Below are 24,758 nucleotides of genomic sequence, written 5' to 3' on the forward strand. Positions count from 1 at the left end.
CCATAGTCCCTTCTTATATTCATATTAATGATAATAATGTTTAATAAAATGACTCATGACATTCCTCCATATGATCTGATTTTCTGAAATCTTTATAAAGGTCATTGACTCTGACAGATAAAATATATGCCTACAGAATTCTTATTTCTCTAAGGATGCATATTTGATGTCTTTAAGAAACAAAGGTCAAAATTAGCGATTAGACATTACAGAAATCTTGCACCCTACAATTTGCAGTAATGTTTACATGTCAGCAACTGATATATGTAACAATTAAATGACACTGATATTCCCTCTGGCGTTTTTTTTTTTTTTTTTTGCTAAGTTTTTGTAGACATAAATGTCTCAAGTTAGAAATTTGTTATCAAAAGGGTAAAGTTTGACGGTCTTTATAAAACTTGATAACCAAAAATATAAAGTTAATTTTTAAAATCACATTGAAAAACTACACTTTGTGTACACTTAATAAGTGTATGAAAATTGGAGTCAGGCATAGATCATCCTTTTACAAAATAATAAAAAATAAATACAGTGGGGGAGTGGGGATTTTACTATGGATGTCAAGGTTTACAACATCCTTCAATATAGATATATTTTTGTGTTAAACAGAAGAAACTCATATTGGTTTTTCAACAAATCAAGGATGAGTAAATGATGACAGAGTTTTCATTTTGGGGTGAACTATCTGTTTTTACTCATCAGATTCAGTGACCTAAAGATCAGATCAACTGTATCTAAGAGTAAGTGAGTCTGGTCAATATTGCTTTATAAAAGAGGAAGATGATGGACTGACACATAACCTTTATCCCAAATATTATAACCAGTCAACATATGGGGTAACCTAACATATTTCAATAGTTATAATTTTAAGTGTCATTTTCAGTGAAGAGCAAGCTATACACAAATAAAGCATCTCAATAAATTAGAATGTCATCAAAAAGTTGATTTATTTCGCCATTTCAATATAATTCATATATTAAATAAACCCTTGAAATATATCAATCGGTGTGTAATAAATCTATATAATATACAAATCTATATAATAATAATTGTCAAATTGTAAAAGTAGACTTTTCAATAAAATAAACAATATCCTACTTAATAATAATCGTCATCATTAACATTATTAAAATCATTATTAAAGTATGATTTTTTTCATTTCCTAATAAATAATAAATATTTAATTTAATTTCTTAATAGGTTTATGGAAGAACTTTAATGGAGTCGTGATATTTTGTTGTTGTCTCCTGGTAGACTGGTAAAACTAAAGATTTAGTTATGAGATTGAGTTGAAAAAATCGTATAGTTTGTTCATTACAAATGCTAAATACTGAGTTCAAATTACATGTGATACAAGTAAGATTCATAGCCATAGAAGTGTGTTATCCCTGTATAAACTTAATTATAATGTTTAATAAATCGACTCATTTTGAGTCAGACCTATTGCTGTTTTATAAAACATTGATGACCAGATATCTTTATACAGGTGGATGTCAATAAATTAGAATGTCATCAAAAAGATGATTAACTGTACTAATTAAATTCAAAATGTGAAACACGTATATTATATAGATTATTACACTCCGATTGATATATTAGATTGGTGTGTTTTAATATATGAATTACATTGAAATAGTAAAATTAATCAACTTTTCCATGACATCCTAATTTATTGAGATGTTTTATTTGTAGATTGATGTTCACTGAAAATGACCCATAAAATTCATTAAAATATGTTAGGTTACCCCATATGTTGACTAGTTATAATATTTGATAAAGGCATAAAGGTTATGTGTCAGTCCATCATCTTCCTCTTTTATAAAGCAATATTGACCAGACTCACTTACTCTTAGATACAGTTGATCTGATCTTTAGGCCACTGAATCTGATGAGTAAAATCAGATAGTTCACCCCCAAAATGAAAACTTTTCAGATTTCAGATTCAGATTCCAGACACAGTTTAGATAAAATATACATTAGTCTAATATCTGGTAAAAAATGTTATACAAATAGAAAGAAGATTGCACTTTATTAACTTTATTTTTATTATGAAATATTGTAATCTGGCATATGCAGTACAGTATTTACATGGCTATGAATGTTACCTCAGATTCCGTGAAGCCGATCTACAGTGTCATATGTCAGTAGTTTGAATCTGGAATGCATAAAGTATTTCATAACGAAACCTACAAACTACGAGTCTATCAGGAGACAACAACAGCGACAGATTTTTTTTTAATTTCTTCTTTACAAGAATTTGTATGGTCAACATATCAGGACTACATTAAAGTTCTTTCATGAACCTGTTTTCTGAATCCCAGGATTTAAAACATCCTTTTACAGCACCGCTCGACGCTGATCGCTTGATTTCAGCGTCTGCGCGTTCACGGTCGCGTGCATGAGCGACAAGCACGTTTCCGTGTGAAATTTTTATAAAACAGCCCACAGTTTCCGACGGGTCACAGATTTCGGCACAACACCGTATTTTTTTCGGCTTGTTTCATCGCAGCTCTCTTTTCTCCGAAGTAAACAGTAAAATGTGCAACACAAGCCTTTACAGAATGTACAGATTAATAACATCTGTCATAACATACACAACGACCCTTCAAATCAGTTTCTTTAAGACCAAGTTAAGCAGCAGGTTTTTCTTTGGTAGCACTCTGGACTATACGTGTATGCTATGTTGTGTCATTCACAACAGTGGTTTTACACACAACAGCCCAAAAGGTTTTTAAAGTTAATCCTTAGTTGCCGCAAATTATCCTTGGTTTTACAAAGTTACATTAACCAGAATTTAACCGTGGATTTGTAGTAAAAATGTTGTTATACAAATGGTACCTGCGTAAAAAAAAACAGCAGAGTAAAGGTGACCGATTGCTGGTAAAATTCGGACTTACCTTCTCGGTTAAGTTGTACAACTGCCACCTTTATACATACCACTACGATAATTTATACACGACTCGAAATCATCTGACGCCCAGCACATACGTTACGCACACCCCGTCTTGCAGTCCGCATAACCATTGGCTGTTATAAACACTCCGCCAGTTTCTTCCTGACCGCAACAAAAAGCGCACATTTCAGACTGGCGAATGCTACTCCAGCCATGCTTAAAAGTGGGCAGAACTGATTATGTCGCTCTGCCTACAAGTCTTTCATTGACGGAAACATACTGTCGTTGACGCGAAACCGGTGTTACACCAAATTTTGTCACCATCGTATTCTGTGACTCTAGCTCACTCGCTCACACACTCGCTCACACAGGCGTACATGCTCTCACGTGAACGCGCTCAGTTAATGCTCCCATGTTGTTGCGGTAAAGTCAAGATCGGATACGCTGTCGGCCGGAAGTGCAATCTGCACATTAATATAGCAGCATTTTTTATGACACTGTACAACAATAATTAATATTTGTACAGTACTGTGACGATTGGGTTTAGGGTCGGGTTGGGGGTAGGCGTTAAAAATACAATAAATTTCATAAATAATATAAATAAATCTCGTTAACTTCCGGCCGAATGAATGTTCTCTAAATGCAAACAGCTTACATGATAATAAAAAAAACAATTTTGATAAATACATACACAAATAATCAACTGAAAAAACACCAATTTGAACATTAAATCGATAATGAAAGAGCGAGAGAGAGAAAAATATATATAGATAGATAGATAGATAGATAGATAGATAGATAGATAGATAGATAGATAGATAGATAGATTAAAATATAATAAAATAGAATACAACACAAAACTGTATGTTCAATCAAATGGTTTGTTTTGTTTCTGGACAGTTCTGCTCTCTCTTTCTCATTTCACAGCGAGTTTAAAATTTAAAATTCGCTTGCAAAGAGCACTCAATCGTAGTAGAAGTAGACTCAAAGGTGTTAGTCCATTCTTTTTCAATTGTTCTTTTTAAGGTAGTCAAGAGACCCACAGTACTTTTATACACAACGCGTTGTTGTTGTTTTTCTGTTCATCTTTTTCTGCTATTAGTATTATTACATTGGTGTTAAAAAGGTAAGCTGTAGACAAACAACGATTGAAGTACAAGACTTTTTTACGCTCATTTTAGTGTTATTATCATATCCATATTAAAAGGCTATGTGTTGATTCATGCATAAGTATAGATCCTCACCGTGGTTTTGTTTTGAACTTTTTATTCGGTCAGCAATAACCTCTGTTTTTTATTTTTTATTTTTTAGCTTTTATTTCTAGCATCAAAGAGCATTCTACACTTAATTTTATTTAAAATTCATACAGATTATTTTCCCCAAAATGCCAAATCACAGGCCTCTATGCATGCCAAAACAGTTAGGAAAACCATGATAACTGTTACCTTAAAATAGGTATATAGCACAGCCCTACAGATAACTGTTACCTGACATATAGCCAAAATAAAAAGAAACAAAATTACAAGACTCTTCCCTGTCTTGCTGTCTATTTCAAGTTAGGATTTTTTTTAATCACACAACAGAAAATGTATCATATAAAAAAAAACAATGTTTTGTTTCATCACAGTTTGTTTTATAGAGGTCTTACACAATTGTGACAAGACTTTGATTTACTGAAGTAAGCAGAGAAAATACTGGTGGGAGAGTCTCTGCAGCTTGCAAATATCTCTGCAGGGGACGATTACAGGGAAAAAGTTACCATGAGACTGCTGAATGAATCAGGTACTTTGTTTTTCACTGCATAAAATAATCCAGTTGTGTGAAAAAAGGTATAATTTGGAGATATTTTGCCTTTTGATATTATTATCTTAAAATTGTGCAAATTTAGAAAATAATTAAATATTACATTTTAGAGATTAGTAATTGCCAAATTGTCAAATTAGAATTTCCATGGTAACTTTTTTCCCACATGACCCAATTAACCCTTCATATAGTTGTATTTAAATGTATATTTTGGTTCAATAGATAACCTTAGTGGGCTGTGCCACTATTGTGGGGAAAATAATATAGAAGTGGAAGAAGGAAAGAAAGGGGAAGCGTACAGAAAACCATTACCTTGTACTTGGGTAAGAACCTTCTTTTAAAATAAGATGGCAATCTCACAACACTTATGCCTTGGTTACAGATTCCTTGATACGTGTGACTGGTGGTCATTCATTCATTTTCTTTTCGGCTCAGTCCCTTTATTAATCCGGGGTCGCCACAGCGGAATGAACCGCCAACTTATCCAGCACATGTTTTACGCAGCGGATGCCCTTCCAGCCGCAACTCATCTCTGGGAAAGTGACCGTGGTATCACATGTAATGTGTTTGAGCCTGACCCCATGAAGCCCCCACAACTATGCAGCATGTTAATCGAATACCCTGTCTTTCTGTTAACAGTTTTCAAGCTTTTGTTAAAATAAATGTTATCTTGGATTTAACCTTTTTTGAAAATATACACGTAAAAAACATTTCATTTTAAATTAAAGTATGCACTTTACCTATTTTAATTTGTATGCCTACATTCTATTAACTAGTATTTTACACACACATTCCAGTCACTTTAATACTTTTTCTTTTTAAGTTAAAAGCCAATTAAACAGAGATAACATTTAAAAGGGTCAACAGTAATCTACATAACTGCTTACAAGGGGAAAAAGGCCAAAAAAAAAAAAAAAAAAAAACAAGACTAAATGTTGACAGACAGACAGACAGATAAAAACAGTTGATAGATAGATATAGATAGATAGATAGAAACAGTTGATAGATAGATATAGATAGATAGATAGAAACAGTTGATAGATAGATAGATAAATAGATAGATAAAACAGTTGATATAGATAGATAAATAGATAGATAGAAACAGTTGATAGATATAGATAGATAGATAGATAGATAAAAACAGTAGATAGATAGATAAAAACAGTAGATAGATAGATAAAAACAGTTGATAGATAGATAGATAGATAAAAACAGTAGATAGATAGATAAAAACAGTAGATAGATAGATAAAAACAGTAGATAGATAGATAAAAACAGTTGATAGATAGATAGATAGATAAAAACAGTAGATAGATAGATAAAAACAGTAGATAAATAGATAGATAAAAACAGTTGATAGATAGATAGATAAATAGATAGATAAAAACAGTTGATAGATAGATAGATAAATAGATGGATAAAAACAGTTGATAGATAGATAAAAACAGTTGATAGATAGATAGATAGATAGATAAAAACAGTTGATAGATAGATAGATAGATAGATAGATAGATAGATAGATAGATAGATAAAAACAGTAGATAGATAGATAGATAAAAACAGTAGATAGATAGATAAATAAAAACAGTAGATAGATAGATAAAAACAGTTGATAGATAGATAGATAGATAGATAAAAACAGTAGATAGATAGATAAAAACAGTAGATAGATAGATAGATAAAAACAGTAGATAGATATAGATAAAAACAGTAGATAGATAGATAAAAACAGTAGATAGATAGATAAAAACAGTAGATAGATAGATAAAAACAGTAGATAGATAGATAAAAACAGTAGATAGATAGATAAAAACAGTTGATAGATAGATAAAAACAGTAGATAGATAGATAGATAAAAACAGTAGATAGATAGATAGATAGATAGATAGATAGATAAAAACAGTTGATAGATAGATAAAAACAGTAGATATAGATAAATAAAAACAGTAGATAGATAAAAACAGTAGATAGATAGATAAAAACAGTTGATAGATAGATAGATAGATAGATAGATAGATAAAAACAGTAGATAGATAGATAGATAAAAACAGTAGATATAGATAAATAAAAACAGTAGATAGATAGATAAAAACAGTTGATAGATATAGATAAAAACAGTAGATAGATAGATAAAAACAGTTGATAGATAGATAAAAACAGTAGATAGATAGATAAAAACAGTTGATAGATATAGATAAAAACAGTAGATAGATAGATAAAAACAGTTGATAGATAGATAAAAACAGTAGATAGATAGATAAAAACAGTTGATAGATAGATAAAAACAGTTGATAGATATAGATAAAAACAGTAGATAGATAGATAAAAACAGTAGATAGATAAAAACAGTAGATAGATAGATAAAAACAGTTGATAGATATAGATAAAAACAGTAGATAGATAGATAAAAACAGTTGATAGATAGATAGATAAAAACAGTATAGATAGATATAGATAAAAACAGTAGATAGATAGATAGATAAAAACAGTAGATAGATAGATAGATAAAAACAGTATAGATAGATAAAAACAGTAGATAGATAGATAAAAACAGTAGATAGATAGATAAAAACAGTAGATAGATAGATAAAAACAGTAGATAGATAGATAAAAACAGTAGATAGATAGATAAAAACAGTAGATAGATAGATAAAAACAGTAGATAGATAGATAAAAACAGTAGATAGATAGATAAAAACAGTAGATAGATAGATAAAAACAGTAGATAGATAGATAGATAAAAACAGTAGATAGATAGATAAAAACAGTAGATAGATAGATAAAAACAGTAGATAGATAGATAAAAACAGTAGATAGATAGATAAAAACAGTAGATAGATAGATAGATAAAAACAGTAGATAGATAGATAAAAACAGTAGATAGATAGATAAAAACAGTAGATAGATAGATAAAAACAGTAGATAGATAGATAAAAACAGTAGATAGATAGATAAAAACAGTAGATAGATAGATAGATAAATAGATAGATAAAAACAGTTGATAGATATAGATAGATAGATAGATAGATAGATAGATAGATAGATAGATAGATAGATAGAAACAGTTGATAGAGATAGATTAAATATAAATGTTCTCAGTCTCAGCACTGCATGTGAAAATTAAACGTTCAGTTCATTCTTTAATGATGTGCAGCATGTCAATATGACAATCTTCTTGCATTTATTCACTTATACTGTATTTTATATAAGCATATTGCATTCATATTATATTGTATTTAGCCACATGCTAGATCCCAATATTCCTGCAACTACAACGATGGGAAAGGTGAAGGATTTATTGGTGTATTTATACTCATACAAGTAACAAACACCATGAACCCGAACACGTGATCTTACAAATAAAAACATCTTAAAAATAAGAAGCTAAATTAACAATAAAATCTGTCAAGAGAAGCGAAGGGTTTAAATAAATGTCCAAGTGTCTCCTAGACAAAAGTAGCATGAGCTCTTTACAATACAAAATCATCTTCAGGAGACTCACATCCAATAATAGACACAGTCTGTGCATCCAAACACTAAGTACACTTCTTTTCTCTCCCATGATGCACTGGGGCAGCACATTTCTCAAGAGTGTTGAAGCTCCATAATAAAGCATCAAAAGTTTCATCAACAGAACTCATCTGATCCACAATCAGTATTTTTTGTAATTACAATATAGTGAGTGCCACCAGTAAACTCCAGGATTTCCAACCCAAGATGAGCTGATTAGTCATTTAAATAAGTCTCTTTCTCCTCGACCAATCACGGATAGATCAGAAGACCCTGTCGAACTCTGATTGGCTGGTGGTGGCTGGGTTTCTGTTCTGATTGGCCGGCTGCTGAGGCATGTGACCTCTCCTGCGGGGCGGGGCTAGATACTCAAACATGGAGGTGTTGTGTGTGGAGAGCATGTTTTTGAGGTCAGAGGGCATGGGGTCAGACCAGAAGAAGTCGTGGTTAAGAGCGTCGTCGCTGTCGATTCTCTGCGCCGGATCCAGAACCAGCAGTTTGTCGATGAGGTCCAGAGCGTACGGGTCTTTCACATACGCCTTCAGCCGATCCTTCACCTTACGCTTCTGACCTTTAGGAAGCTCCATCTTCTGATACAGTTCATACTTCTTATCCACACCCGGCCAGACCTGAGACGGTGCAGAATACAGGTGTTAAATATAGGCGGATCAATAAATACTAGTGCTGGGTTTACACAGGTTTCATCAAGACTTTATGACCATTTTAAGACCATAATGAATGAAATTTCAGACAATTGTGTCGGCATCATTGTGTATAGTGTAGTGGTTAGTGCATCGACGCATGGCACTCTGGTGTTCACAGCGACCAGAGTTCAATTCCCGCCTCAAGGTCCTATGCCGATCCTTCCCCTCTCTCTCTGCTCCCACACTTTCCTGTCTATACTCTCTACTGTCCTATCCAATAAAGGCTATTTTCATGGCAGAAACTATTGAAAAAAGAATTCAACTGTAATGTTTACAAATAATAATAATAATAATAATAATATTGATGATAAAAACAGATAAATTTTTATATCTGTGATGAAATAATTCTGTTAAAGTCAAATTAATAAATACATAAAGAATTTACATGATTCATTATTATATTAATAAGTACTGAACATGGATTGAAGTTTAATGTTTATCATGCCCACTTTAAAACATGCACATACATAAGCAAAAAATATGCAATTGAACACGAACTCAAGTGTCCTATTTATGCTTAAGTAAACAGATAAATGAATAACATTCAATTAAAAGTTTCATATCTTTTTTTGTACAATTTGTTTTTGAAAAATACACACACATGCACGCGCACGCACGCACACACACACACAAGTATTAAAAACCAAACATGCATTTAAGTTTCATATGAACAGCTACGTCTCCATCCACCTTTTTTAATGCACATTTTGGATATGGTTAATGGAAATGTCAAGATGCGCATACATTTTGAGAATGCGCATAAACATATGAGCATAACTGAGATGGATAAACTTTTTATTCGATAAGAGAAAATGCGCATAAACCACAATGGAAACACTTTTACCGAACAAATTCCAGCGTGCGCATTTAAAAAGGTCATGTGATTTTGTGATGAGATCATGTGATGATAAAAATGTGTGTAAATGGACAAACCAGCAGGCTGAGCACACTGTAAACCATCTGAAATGTTGTTTTGGTCATTCAAAATCACCTTGACCATTTCAGTATTAGTGTTATTATATTATTAATGACCTCCAGAATCAAACGTGTCTGTGCGCCGCGTCTGACACCTTCAAACGCCACCGCGTGTTCACTGCATGTCAGGAAATGTCTGAAGTCATTTATTAAATGAAGAAAAGATTGACGCAGCTTCTCATACAGCAGCAAATTCCGTTTTTACTGTTGATATTTGGCGGCAGATAATCAGGAAGTGACCATGTTGTTCACTTTGACTCACTGGATGGAAACGCTGCTTTATTCACACGTGTTTTATTCAATAATCCAGTTTTGCTCAAAGTTAATTCACATTTTTGGATGGAAACAGAGCTAATGCTCATCAAATCAAAGTTTTGTTTATTTATTTAAACTTCTATTAAAGGTTTCAAGTGTAATATTTATGCTTTTTTGTACAATTTTTAAGTAGGAAACATGCAAATAAATACATTTAACAAATAAAGATTCAAGTCATCCTTCATGATTAAGCTCTCTGTGATAATTTTATGTGAGCTACACCAATTGAAAAAAAACCTGAATTTACACGTTTGAAGTAAAATATCTTCAAATAAACTTAAAAATAAAGATTTAAGTTTTACATAAATGCTTATTGCACTTGGTTTACTAAATGACAATTAATGTTTATTAAAGTAAAAATAATTACATTGATTCAAGTTAATTATTACCATTTTTTGCACTAATTTATGTGACATTTTCCCAGTACTGGGTTGCAGCTGGAAGGGCATTCGCTGCATAAAACACATGCCAGAGTCGCTAGCATGATAAATCAGGGACGAAGGAAAATGAATGAATTTAGGTAAAATATGCACAAAAATCCTGAAAATAAAAAGCTGACAACGAATGTGAGGAGTATGTTTTCGGTTGGCTATTGCGTGACCTGATCCTCCAATAACACTGGAGTAAAGTGTGTACCTCAGGAGTGATGGATCCGCACAGCTGACTGATGAGTGTGAGCTGGTGCTGCTCTGTGTTGCCCTGCATGATGGGGCTTCTGGTCCACATCTCTGCCATGATGCACCCCGCGCCCCATAGGTCTATGGGAGGCCCGTAGTCTCTCTCGCCTACAAAAATAAAGAATAAATAAATAAATCCATATTGTGATGATCCCAAATCTCCAGACCTCATTTAACAATGTAATAGATCCTGATTAGATGACTGCATTACTAATCTATAAATGGTTTAATGTGTATGTAAGAGATGTTGTGCTAGCTAGGGCAGGTCACTGTGTGGTTACTCAGAAGTCCTCCTCAGAAGTCAATACCTACCATCGAGTCGACTCTAATATTTTGGGTTTGTTTTTGCAATACTTAAATCCTGAGCGGATCATAACAATAAGAATACAAGGCGAAATCGAGAAGTAACAAGTGTTTGATGTGGTTTCACCCACCCAGCAATAGTTCAGGCGGTCGGTACCACAGAGTGACCACCCGGTTTGTGTAGCGATTCCCTTGACTGTTTTTGGCCAAACTGAAGGCTCTGGCCAGGCCGAAATCAGCCAGCTTCAGGACACCATCTCTGGTGATCAGGACATTGGCTGCCTTCATGTCTCTGTGAAGGATCTGAAACAAAACACACATACAACACTTCAGTCTGAGTCTGGAAACACTGCAGTCACTTTGGATAAAATGCCTTGTAAAAGCACAGAAGGACCTGGACACACCAAGCTGACGCCAAACTACTAGCACCAACAAAACCTACTATTGTCGAGCTGGATCCCATCTAGAAAGAAAAGCGGTGCATGACCAGACCAAACTGACAAAAGACGACTGAAAGAGCCACATTCTGCATCTGCGCAAGGACGTGTCTTTCCCCACCAGCAGGGGGCAGTATCTATTTTCTCCTTCCACACAGGGAAACCAAACTTCCGATGAGCACAAATTGTAAACAAAGCAGCGTTCAGTACCATAATCACAGTAATAGCCACTCACTACGGTGGGATTTGCTTGTGCAAATACATCTAATAATCCATACAGCTTGCAAATACTTGTAGTGAAATTGGAGCTGTGCTCTTCGTGACCCTTCTTGCCGTGAATTCTTTACTTGCGACGTCACACTCAAACTCGGATTTGTTGCTGAAAAACCAATCTGAGCGCGCCCGACAGCCGATGCCAATTCTACACACGGAATTGCACCAACAAGCTCTAAAATTAACCCAACATGTAGAGCACATCAAACCAACTAGCTGGACCAACGAAGCCCAATGGCCGACCAGAGTTGGTGTGTGCCAGCTCTAACAAACCATTTATAATTATGCAATTACAGTGATCCGATCACAAGTAGTTAGCAAAGATGCATTACTTTTTTTTTTTTTATCAATTCAGGTGTGTAAACCCTTCCATTAGCTAACTCTTCTCTGATTGGTCAGCTAGCCACATCTGTTTTGACTGGTCTTTCCGACCATTTGAGAGTGCTGTTATTTTGGGGGCAGGTGGGGTTTATGCAAATATGTTCCAGTGATCTCGTTGATGTAGGTCAGCAGCAGGTAAAAGACTGTAAAATTGACAATAATTGCAAAATGGTTTCAATTGTAATTATTTTTCTGAACTAATGAAAACAGCTGAGCTCGCTCTAGTAAGCCTGCTGTCATACCTTGTTTCTGTGTATGTAGTAGAGTCCGTTGAGCAGCATCTGCATGACCCTCTTGATCTCCGCCAGTGTGAACTTAACATTAGCGTTGCTCAGCAGTCCAGCGAGGTCATGCTCACAGAAGTCAAACACCAGATAAATGCTGCCCTTATAACGGTTAAACTGAGTGGCTGAAAGAAAGGAGACCAGCAAACAAAGCACTTTTATTGGTATTACAATCCTCGAAACAAGAGCTAGATTAAATGATGTTATTTAAAAGAAAAACTAGCAATGCTTAACTTTAACAAAATACAATTAGTAGTAAATAAATGTCTTAATAATGTGTCAAAAATATCTGCAGAAAAAAAATTAAATCACAATATCAACATATAAATTAAAGTATAAATGGCATCACTGCTTTTAATGCTGTATTTTCTAGGAATACAAGCTGTTAAGACTTAAAACAAACATGAACGCTCTTCCTCAAAACAAACCCTACAGTGCCCCCTAGTGTACACAGAGCAAATATAAATAACTCAAGTCACTAAAAATGATCCGAATCGTGCCAGGACTCACTGTAAATTAACTTACATAATACAATAAATGGAAAATAAATAAATAAAGGTGCCACAAATTTGGATTTGTTCCAAATGAGACAGATACAAGTATTTATATTGTGCATTGCAAAAATTGGTTAACCCTTGTGTGCTGTTGGGGATGTTTTCATCCACTCTGGGGTGATTTTGAGTCTTAAATTTGGCCACAACTTTCTCAGTGTTTCAGCAATTGGAATGATTTCTGGTGACAAATCTTACTTTGACACATATTTTGGTAAAATGCTTTGAAAATTTGCAAAAATTTAACAAATACACTCTGGGCAAATTGACTACCCTTTCATTATATTGGTGGCTGTTTTTGCCCCATTGACTTCCATTATAATGACATTTTTTGACACCACTGTTTACCATTTTTTGACACCACTGTTTGGAAGAGGTGAAACCTTTTAATTTTACTGTTAATAATCAGCTGCAGTGCAAACAAAGCTTAGTTTCAGCCTTCTATATGAAGAAGAGTGTGTGCCTGAGAGAGAATTTTGCATACTTGCACTGATATGTCAAAAATAATCTCAGCTCTCAGAACATAGTAAACATAGTAAGTGTATTTCTGCACGCACACTACAATCTGCTGCTTTACTCCACAGAACTCCATATAATAGCCGGAAACATTTTTGCACAGGCCTATCTAAAGCGTTAATGCTGCCAACTGATGATCAACAGTAAAAATTACACATTTGATTTCTTCCCTACAGGGAAAATCACCAACAATCAAGAATGCATGACTATATGCTGTCAAGGCTTTGCAATCAAAGTGTCATTATAATGGAAGTCAATGGGGCAAAAACAGCCGCAAACATAACGAAAGGGTAGTCATTTTGAACAGTACACAAGGGTTAAAATTATTCATTTAGGCTCGACGTTTATGAATAAATGTCAGTATCATTAATCTGTATTAACTATTATAATACAGTTAAATCTAAATGACTATAAGAAAGGTTTGTACTTACAGCATTCAGTAGCCTACAAAACATTATTTCTGAAAGAACCTATGAAATGAGACTTGCACATCAATTCAACGAAGGCGGCATTCACACCGCAGATCCTGATGGTCAATTCTAATTTAGTAACGGTTTACGATTTTGTTGTTGACCAGCGTACATCATCTATTACAAGTGACTTGTATCTGATTGTCTGCATTTACACAGCTGATGATAAAAGCCCCATTTTCTCCATTCCTGTATTCAATCTGTTTGCAGGGTTTCATTTTATTGTAATTCTCTTTGATAAGTTGTTTTACTATAGTTTATGACAGAAAAGTTCTCATTTGGCCATATTCTTTTAGTCTAGGTGAAGTCCAGTTGTCAATTTATTTATTTATTATTATATTTTTATTTATTTTATAATAGGTTTATTGTATAATGGATGTTTTGTTTCTGAATTTATGTATTTATATTCAATTAAGAAGTTTTACCTGTTGAGCCGTGACGGAAGTGGCTGTAAGGTGACCAGAAATTAATATCCCGGAAGGTATATGAAGGGGGCGGAAGAGCATTGGGTGATGATGTCAGTTGATATGAGAGAGACAATTTGCTCCAATAGTTGTCGAAAAGAGAACTTGTTGTACTTGATTGGTCTTATGACATTGATCGTAAGAAACACAAGAAATCAATGATGTATTCTGATATCCCGATGCGTAACAGCACAATTCTTAATGAGGAAACCAAGCGTAAGAGAAAGGAGAGGCGCCTCCGCAAGAGGGCGCGCAGGACCAACAAACCAACTGAAGGAACTCTAACTGACCTCGCTGTTCAGTTTAAACACATAACTCTTAGTGCATGAATGTGTAGGCACACTATCTATGAAGGCTGATAATAAAACTGCTAAATATTTGACTAATACTCAGATGACTATGTATCTGTCTTCCTGAGGGATTTTCCCACTGTTTAAATGATATATGCTCTTTGAATGTGGAATTTAATTAAGATGTGCACCTGTGTTTATGATTGATCTATGCTCTGTTTCTGAACATTGTTTATGAGACCTGTCTCCCAACACGGTCCCAGCGTCGATCGTTATCTATGCATGATGAGTATAAAAGCTGAAATGTACAAAGCAGCTTTGCGCTTTCTGACTTCTGTATACTGAAGTCAGTTGCCCTTTATCCTCATTGGAGGATAAAGTAAAGGATTTTGTTTCTGTTATTTGTCTTTTGTTTATTCTACTTTTTCACTGGATTTTATTTTATTAATAAAAGTATATTTTATTACTTATCTTCACTGGAGTGGACATTGACTTCATTTTCCAGAACCCATCAAGTTACCCTGTGTGGTAAAGTATGAATCTAATTTATTCTTTTTGCAAAAACATTATAAAGACGATCCTTTAACTAAACTCTAGCTAAGAAATATAGCGAAGGGAGGATCCTGGTTTATCTTTGTTTAATTAGGGTAATTAAATAAAGGCGATCCAGCACAAACTGAAGGGAGATTTATATGTCTATGACTGTGAGAATAGCAATTTCCTCTTTTGGATATCATCAGACTATTTGGCACACTGTGTTTACTAAATACAGTGTTAGCCGCGAAGGAGGAGATCTCCGCGAATAATCATCATCCTATACATCAACAAACCTAGATGTTCCAGATAGCGCCCTGAGAAATCTGGATAGCTCAGTTGCTCATCTGGCAGCGTTGGACGCAACATCACACTGCTGACTCCCCTCTATTCCCTCCTCAACTGTAGTTCCGGTAGGAGTAAACTGTTATTTATTTGCCTTCGGGCGAAGGGGCAACTGTGTTTTAAAGCCACTACGAACGCCAGCACCTAAACAGGCCTGCAATGGGGTTTAGCTCATTTTTCATTCATTTTATATGGACTATTTTTGGGCTTTTCTAAATGACCAGTTGATTTTGCTGTTTATTTGAGTTTGAAAGAAGAAGGAAAAGCTTTATTTTAAAACACCTTTATTTCTTTTGTTTGCATATCTTTGTTTGTTTAATTGTATTTAAGTAAATTCTGAAAAGTATTTAGAACCAGATTGGTTGTGTTTATTATTTATATTCATTGGTTTTAGTTTCTTTTTGGGATGAATTTACCCCAATTAAATTTTTTATTGAGAAATAACCCCTAAAATAATAATATAATGCATGAGAGAAAATGCAGCAGCTCAAAGAGGAGTTTAGAGGTTGGTGTAAAAGAGAAATATTAAGTGAAGAACATGCATTATTGGTGATTATACCATAGGGAAAGGATGCTACATAGGCATTTTTAAACCAGTAGGCATTTTAATGTAATGTCCATGCATGTGATGTATGCAACAGTTTTATATCCCTCACTCTCTCTCTCTCATTAATGTGCGTAAATACTTGTGCTACATGACAATATAAAAGCTTTGTTAGTCTTTGTGTATAAGATTTAAGGTTTGCGACTCTGCTTAAGTCAGAGTTGACATCATTCACCATGGTTTTTAATGATGCATTTGCATTGACAGGTGAAAATCCGATCTACCTGCTTACACTGCAGAGGGCACGGATCCGATTCATATCAGATAAATTTCCACATATAAACAAGGCCTGATTTGAGTAAACCGGAATCCATGTGATTTTTTTCCTGCTTACACGTACATGGGCCATATCCGATCTGTGCCACATGGGAGAAAAAAAATCTGAATTGAGTCACTTGAACTATGCACTGTAAATGCGGCCTAATAGTGTTTTTCTCTCTCTGACTAATGCAGTTTTGACGTACTATCATGTTCAACTTGTTTTCTGTCAAATACAGCAGTAATGAGAGCAGCGACAGAATGTAAAGTGTATTAAACAGGACTTTATCCTCACCCTCACCCTTTGTTCTGCAGATCTCGATGAGGTTGACCACATTCTCATGTTTGAGCAGCTGTAAGATCTTGATCTCCCTCAGAGCTGTGATGGGAAACTGAGGAGAAGAACACAGATACACTTAAGAGTTAGTATTGTATATTTATTTAATGCCATCTCATATGCACTGGCTATTCTTATGGTTCAAAACTATTCAGAATAATACAAATTTAGTAAAGTACAAGTACAAGTTATATTACATCAGATGTTTTTACAATAATGCTCAGCATAAATGAGTACATCTCCTTTGAAAATTAATATTTGTATCTCAGTGAACAGGGAATATATTTTCAGCGTTCACTATTTTATAAACAGCAGACTCAAGGACTTTCAAGGGCTTTGAGCATCGTTAATTTCAGATTAAGCACTGTTTGTAATTCACACCGCCAGCATATGTAGTGCGATGAAAGTCCTTACTGTACATTACATTTCTCTTATGCTTAATATTTACATTAAAATATCATAGTAATGACATTTTCAAGATGTCATTTAATGTATTTATTTATTATTTATTTATTGCCACATCAGCAACTTATGGCTATTTCGTGGCAGAATGGATATACGTTAAATATTACATGATAAAAACTAATTCGTATTACACTAAAAAAAGTTACTTACACAAAAATATGAAATATAAATAGATAAAATTCACACTAAAATTTAGTCAAAGTTAAACATGATTTTTCAGTTCAATTTTTGATAATTTAAAACTCTTCCTGGTGGTACCTTTTAAAAATGTCCATATATATATAATACTCTCCTTATAAACATTTTGTCTAAAGGAATTTAAACTTCTACATTTCAACAAAATATGTTTTATGATAAGAGCAGCCTGGCAAGATAAAATTAACAATTTAAACAGTCTTGTTTAAAACACTTTAATAAAATTAGTTGAATTCAATACTGTAATGTTCCAATGTGATCTCTGAAATACTCATAAAATGTGCATTTTGTGTCATAGTTCTACAATATTTAAATGTTATATTTATTTATTTATTTAATAATAATTAATTAAATATATAAATAACTCTCTTTTCTGTATAGTTTTTAACATTGGCACAGTATAACTGTTGAAATAACACTATAAACAAATGTATTCATGGTTTCAATTTTAATTCAAGCACTTTTAAGGACCTGTGTTTGCTTTAAGTATGTTCCAGGCTTTGAATCCAAATGCCTGAAATTCAAATACTTTCAAGAAGTGTGGGAGCCCTGTGTTTTGGTGCATTTAAACAAAGGTTAGTACTTGTGATGGCCAGTGTGGGGGCCACACTGAAAGCGAGGCATGCACGCACATACACACACGTGCGCCCGCGCACATTATATTGAGGTAAAGTTGGTTTTATTTTCACACATTCAGACTTTCACCTTAATATAATTTCATTAAAGTATTCTAAATAGTCAAGTCATAATATCAGTCAATGACTATCAAAGTGCAACATTGTTGATAGTCAATTAAAGCAGTGATTCTCAAACTTTTAAACCAGCGACCCCCAATGTAAGATCGTCAAGAACTCGCGACCCCCCCACTACCAAAGCATATACAAACAATAAAAATAGGTTTTTTTAAAGCTGTTCACAATATTTTAACTATATTTTCTATACATTACAGGGCTCGAAATTCGAAATTGTTTCTAAGACAAAATCTGTCAGTGTTGTTTTCATTCTCATCTTCAGAGCTTTACATTTTCGCGGTTGCAGCTCCTGTCATCTGAAGACAGGAGGCGTTGACTGAGTGACTGACAGATGATTTTAACCAATCATTCGTGTTCAGTTCTTAGAGCAGTGGGCCTATAAGAAGAGCGCGAAGGCGGGGCAAGCCGTTGAAGGCTTTGTTTACTGCGGCAAGTTGACATGACAACAGTTTTAAACTGTTCCTGAGCGCTGCGTTTCAAGTACAAAGATGCATTCTGCCTGAATGTGTCCTAAATACTTTATGAATCTGTAATAGCTTTTAAAAAATCTGAAAATATTAGCTTTCACTTATAATACTGAAAAATATTTATTATAATCACTGAAAATGACACAATTTTTAAATCACTCTCGCGACCCCTTGAAATTATTCTGTGACCCCCGCAGGGGTCGCGACCCCCAGTTTGAGAACCACTGAATTAAATAGAGCTAATGTTGTTTCGAAGTCTTCTTACATGCGATTTTAGACACAATATGTAATGTATCATGGTAAACAACATAGATATCGTGTCACAAGTTGTGCTCATAATAGTACATCATTATAATGAATCTCTATTAGACTTTTAAATTCTGCTATAGTGTTTTAGTGAACATCAAAGTCTGAATGTGTGAATATAAAACCAACTTTACCTCAATTCATTTAAGCTTATTTATTCGTTTGGTTAAATGGAATTTTAGTTTCGTTTCTTTCATATCTGATTTAAATAAGACACATACACTGTTTCTGTTTCTAATTATTTTCTTTATTATTCACAGTACATGTATTACTATTTTTGGGTGCACACAAAATTAGTTATCTGTACTGTGTTTTGTTAACTTAGTTTTCTTTGAGTTTAAGTTACCGTGCTGCAGAGCCGACGAGGAACGGAGTTTCCGAGTGTGGTCCGACATGCTAAAGGGCCGACGTGCTAAGTGCCGTCTTTTGGTTCCGCCTGCCGATGGCTTAATGGCTTGGAGGGAGAGCTGATGTTTAGTTTAATTTCATTTAATGATTTGCAGTGCTTATTTCTTTAGTTTATATTTAATTTTGCTTTATTTATAATTTATGTAACTATTATTTAGATTTGTATATAGATATGTGGCTTAGTTTGTTGTGGTTGTAAACTGTCTGTTTTTGTCTACCCCTCCTTGTTTATTTGTGGACTAGTCCCTCTAGTATAAATGTGCTCTGTCTCTGTTTTTGGTTTAGTCATGGTTTGTTTGGTTTGAACTCAGTTTGTTTCTTTGTTTAGTTTATTGATTTTTCAATTGGTTTAATTGTTTCATTTATTTATTTTTGTGAAACTTTTTTGGACTTTATTCAAATAATTATTTTGAAAATCTTTTTGTATGCGCCTTACTGTACGTGCTGGCTTGGTCCCTCACAGTACTGTTAAGACAACATTGTGATTTTTTTTACATCTTTCCATCTTCAAACCAAAGCTACAATTACAGGTGGCAAAGGTCAAATCCCATCTGATTTGTGCGCACGAACACTTTATCGTGTAATTTTTATAAATGAGGTCAGTATATGGAGAGTAGCTGTGTTTTAGGTTTTAGTTAAAGTTATTGCATTTTCAACAGCCTCTGGAAGTGGATGTAAGTGAAAAAAGCTCAATATTATTCAGATCCCTTTTACATCCGCATTAAATGTCATTAATATGTGATTACAATGACTTTAATATATATTATTACTAGATGTAAACAGTGCCTAATACAACAATATAACTACTTAATAGATTATGGAGGAGCATATTCTTACCCCTTCTTTCTCATTCTCCATCAGAACTTTCTTCAAAGCCACTTTCTTCCCCGTCTGTCGGTGTTTAGCCTTGAAGACTTCTCTATAGAGGAAAAACACATTAAATCATTAAACCTCTCACTGACTACGTTTACATGGACATCAATAATTGAAGTATTTGCCTTAATCTGAATAAGACAATAATAGGATTAAGGTGTTTACATGAGTTGCTTTTTGAATGTTCCATTCATGATCCCGTTTTACATGTTATAGCACATAGATTAAATAACGTTATTGTGTCACCACCAAGCGGCAACCTCCCGCTCTCCCTCGGGAAGCCAATATGGAAGTAACTAAAACTGCAATTCATCGACTCGCCTTGGGGGGCTGGCTCCAGGAAGTCCAGGTCATTTCAGACTGCAATGGGAAATTGGCCATTTTTACAGCTGAGAAAAACATGCTTACAGCCTGGTACAAATGATGGCTTTGGTGCATATAGCCATGATTAACCTTCATGACAACTGTGAGGGGGTGAATTTTTTTATAACTCATCCGTTTCGTTTTATTAAGATATATTAAGTCAGCATAATTAAGGGCGTGGCCACTTGAGTGACAGCTAGGTCTCGCTGCTCGCTGTCTCGTCACCTCAGCTGATTACGGCTAATTAGTAGATGAACTCGACATGTACATCGCATTTTTGTGTTGGTTAATGTTTCTTTACACAGTCAATAGCCTTTTGGGATTATTTCCTACAATTATTAGATGATGTGGGATGCTGTGTGCACTTAATTGTGCTCACAAACCATAGAATGGCCAACTTTACAGCAGAAAGAAAGGTGTTTACAGCCTGGTACAAAGAACGATTTTGGTTCATATAGCTATTATTACCCTCCATGACAACTGTGAGGGGGGTGAATTTTTTTATAACTCATCTATTTCCTTTATATTAGGTTATTTTAAGTTTGCATAATTAAGAACGTGGCCACTTGAGTGACAGCTAGGTCTCGCTGGTCGCCGTCACTTCACCTCAGCTGAATCCGGCTGATTAGCCACTGATCTCGGCATATTCATCGTATTTTTGTGTTGTTTTATGTGGCTTTACACAGTCAGCTGCCTTTTGGACTTATTTCTTACAATTATCAGATGATATGGGATGCTGTGTGCACTTAATTGTGCTCACAAACCGTTCACGTGGCCTCCGTTTCCCTGGTGAGTGAAATTATATACTTCTATACCATCTCTATAAATGTATTTGTTTTAAGATAATTTATCATTTATAAATGTTCTTTAGAGCTGTAATGCCCTCCAGAATGTGACAGATTGATTAGCTGTAGGCTCTAGAACAGTCATCTGAAGCGTTGTCATACAGTGTTATGCCTGTAGTCTTGCATTTACTAACACAGACTATATTTGAAGTGTTTGGAAGTAATTCGTGTTTTCCTCTTGTTGAAAAACATCATAAGAACAATGTTTAGTGGCTCATTGTGTTATAACAGTGTTTTTAAAAGTCTACACACTTTATTGATATAGTGTACAGCCAAGCACATTTGGTCAGAACACAAACGAGTCGCAGGTAATAAAGTATCTAGCATTTCTCCCAAAGTAAGCTCTGTCTAAACCAGGTCCAAGCAAAATGCCAGCAGGTGTCTGTAGCTCCGCTCACTCTCCGCCTCTTTGCCCTTGTTTGGTATCCCGCCGTGGGTGCGATGACGTGCGAACAAAATGCCGACAGTTGGCCGCGTCTACTTGTAGCTTCATTTGCGCTCTTCAGAAACCTATGGGTGACGTCACGGATACTACGTCCATATATTTTACAGTCTATGGTCACCACCCTATCCACGTTACCTCCGGAGTTTTGTGTATTTCGGGTGTTTCATTTTTAATTATTTGACTTTAACAGAAGTTCAGCAGTTTCACTTTCATTTGGGAATGTTTTTTTCATGCCCCCCATGACAAACTGAGGTATTGGATGAGAGCATGAACTACTAGTGGAAAAGTGTTTTTTTTAATGGAATTTGATACCTCATGCCAAATGAAAAAAAAAACTGCAGGTGTCTGTTCCTACACTGACTTGGTAGGTGCATTGAGTAGTGTCAAACAGCGTGTATGTGCATGAAAGAACCGTGTATGAAATATCCGGTTGCAAAATGTGTTGAAAAGTCCAACATGATGGTAATAGTTTGATTACTGTACTTAGTTTTTGTACTGCACTTATAATGCCTCTAAATCCAGCATACTCCACATGTCTTAATTCCTTTTCTCTTTACTTCAGTTATGATTTTAATTGGATTAGGATCAAAAATCTCTGTTCAAAAAAATACTGACAAGTACATACCAGCTTCATCAGCAGTAAAGACAGCAACACAAAGCAATAGACTCTGTTTAAAGTCCCATTTTCTTGGTTCAAGCTGAAATCTGGATGATCTGAACGTTTCTTTTATTTTATTTTTTAAATGTCAGCTATCTCATCTTGAATGCAGACAACAAAAAACAGCTGTAGTCACAGTCTAACCGGATCTGTAGAAAATATACAGCTGACTGGGTGAGTCCTCTTTTTTTCTGCGCCAAAGGGACTTTTATTTTGACACATCATAAAGCAGCAGCAGTAATCCTGCACATGCCCTAGTTGTTGTTTTTTTCATTACAATTTTAGAACACAGAAAATAAAAGGACAATAACAACATTATATTATCATCAAAACAAATACAATAAAATAGAAACAAAAATACAATTATTCAAACAAAATTTAAGGCTTTAAAATAATTAACACTTCTTTTTGCTTTGGTATTTTTTTTTTTTTTTTGCTTCTTTTATAGTGCATAGGTAATAAACTATTTCTATTTTAAAGTCAGTAAAATTCTTTTTATTTCACTGCCCTTTTACATTTATGAATACAATTTTTCCATATATAATGAGCAAATTAACAATACACCAAAGTTGACTGTATTCTCATTAAAAAATAATTTTTTTTTTATTTGAATTCCAGTGCAATATTCATAATCTGTTTAACAAAAAAAGAAAAGATCACACCAAAAACTGCGTGAGTTCACTATGGGGATTTCTATTTTTTGTTATATTGGGATTTCTGTGTAGGCGGAAGTAACGATACACTGCGTGGAGTGAAACCGGACACCGCGTGACGTCATGTGAAAAGGGTCTATTATTGGATAATAAACGTTATGGTATATTCACACACACACAACAATTAAATACTCACCCAAATGTGCCCTGTCCGATTTTCGCCAGCTTCTCATATTTGGAGAATTCATCACAGAAGGGAAACTCGACGCCATCGTAGTATTTGGACATGATGGCGGTCTCTCTGTCCGGCCTGAACAACACAAAAACACACTCATGTTTTAAACCCAGGCGATGTTATTTCATCAAATTACAACTACAAAACCCCTACATACTGATTTCTGTCAGAATTAAGCTTTGATTAAAGTACTATTTGGTCTTTTGACGCTGTTTTGAGCGTGTGGGTCATTTCGCGTTTTACCTTTGACCCGACAAAGACACAAATCCAGACCCACACACACAAACATCACATTTACAGCGTCGCTTTGAAGACTAGCCATGTTATAGAGGTATAAATGTGTGCTTGATATATTAAAATATAATTAAATACGAGTTTTAACAGTTTAAATGAACGTTAAGCGTATAAAATTAGTAAAATATTCGTACTTTTCACCGCCGCCAGAGCTTCCGGTTTTGTCGCGCTGCATCCTTGCTGTTCCTCTGCGGCGTGCAGGACGGATTCAACGGCGCAAAAATCGTTACCGCCACCTCTCGACCGGAAGACGCGCAAAAATTACGTAAAGCAATTTATTTATTTATTCATTTATTATTTTCACTCTCTTTATTTAACCTTCAAATGATAAACAGCCATTTCAATTTCCATTGTTAAACATATATAAAATTAGAGCAGCATATAATAGTCACACTTTACAATAAGGTTTCATTAGTTAATGTATTAACTATAGTGAACACTACCTGTACAGCATTTATTAATCATTAGTTAATGCACTGTGCGTTAAATAACAATGAACAAGTGTATTTTCATCAACTAATGTTAACTAACATGAATAAATACTGTGTAAATAAATGTAAATACATGTATTGTTCACTGTTTGTTCATCTTAGTACATGAATACATTTACTAACATTAACTTTTGCAACCTTATTGTAAGGTGTGACCCATATAATTAACAATATAGCACAAATTAATAATATTAACAAAAAACAAATAATAATAACAATAATAATAACATAAATAATGCATTAAATGATTCTTAGAGAAATTAAAACACATGCAGGAGAGTCAATTTACTGTATGTAAAGCTAATTTCACAACAACATAATAATAAATCTTTTTCACTGTCGTATAACACAAATACAATAAGGCGAAAATCAAATGAACACTTT

The 24,758-nt window shown here is 34.3% G+C and overlaps 1 protein-coding gene and 1 long non-coding RNA gene across 3 annotated transcripts in view; both read right to left on the reverse strand.

Moving 5' to 3' along the window:
• LOC130214683 (uncharacterized) overlaps window positions 1-3,200 on the reverse strand; it is a 13,438-nt gene extending 10,238 nt beyond the window's left edge. Inside the window, exon 1 of the long non-coding RNA XR_008835626.1 lies at window positions 2,898-3,200. This is a non-coding gene — a long non-coding RNA (uncharacterized LOC130214683). The remainder of the gene's footprint in view (window positions 1-2,897) is intronic.
• Window positions 3,201-7,972: 4,772 nt separating this feature from the next.
• Window positions 7,973-24,076, reverse strand: cdk9 (cyclin-dependent kinase 9 (CDC2-related kinase)). Of its 2 annotated transcripts, none has more exons than XM_056446721.1 (8): window positions 24,018-24,076; window positions 23,551-23,664; window positions 20,355-20,436; window positions 16,889-16,979; window positions 12,514-12,680; window positions 11,312-11,483; window positions 10,837-10,985; window positions 7,973-8,835 (listed from the first exon to the last, which is right to left on the reverse strand). In XM_056446721.1, exons 1-8 carry the CDS (start codon window positions 24,056-24,058, stop codon window positions 8,470-8,472), a joined length of 1,182 nt encoding a protein of 393 aa, XP_056302696.1. In that variant the 5' UTR covers window positions 24,059-24,076; the 3' UTR covers window positions 7,973-8,469. The 2 variants fall into 2 exon arrangements, with proteins under 2 accessions (XP_056302696.1, XP_056302695.1); XM_056446720.1 differs by having other exon boundaries at window positions 16,883-16,979.
• Between the last annotated feature and the right edge of the window lie 682 nt (window positions 24,077-24,758).

Source organism: Danio aesculapii, chromosome 21, assembly GCF_903798145.1.
Source record: "Danio aesculapii chromosome 21, fDanAes4.1, whole genome shotgun sequence".
Lineage (NCBI taxonomy): Eukaryota > Metazoa > Chordata > Actinopteri > Cypriniformes > Danionidae > Danio > Danio aesculapii.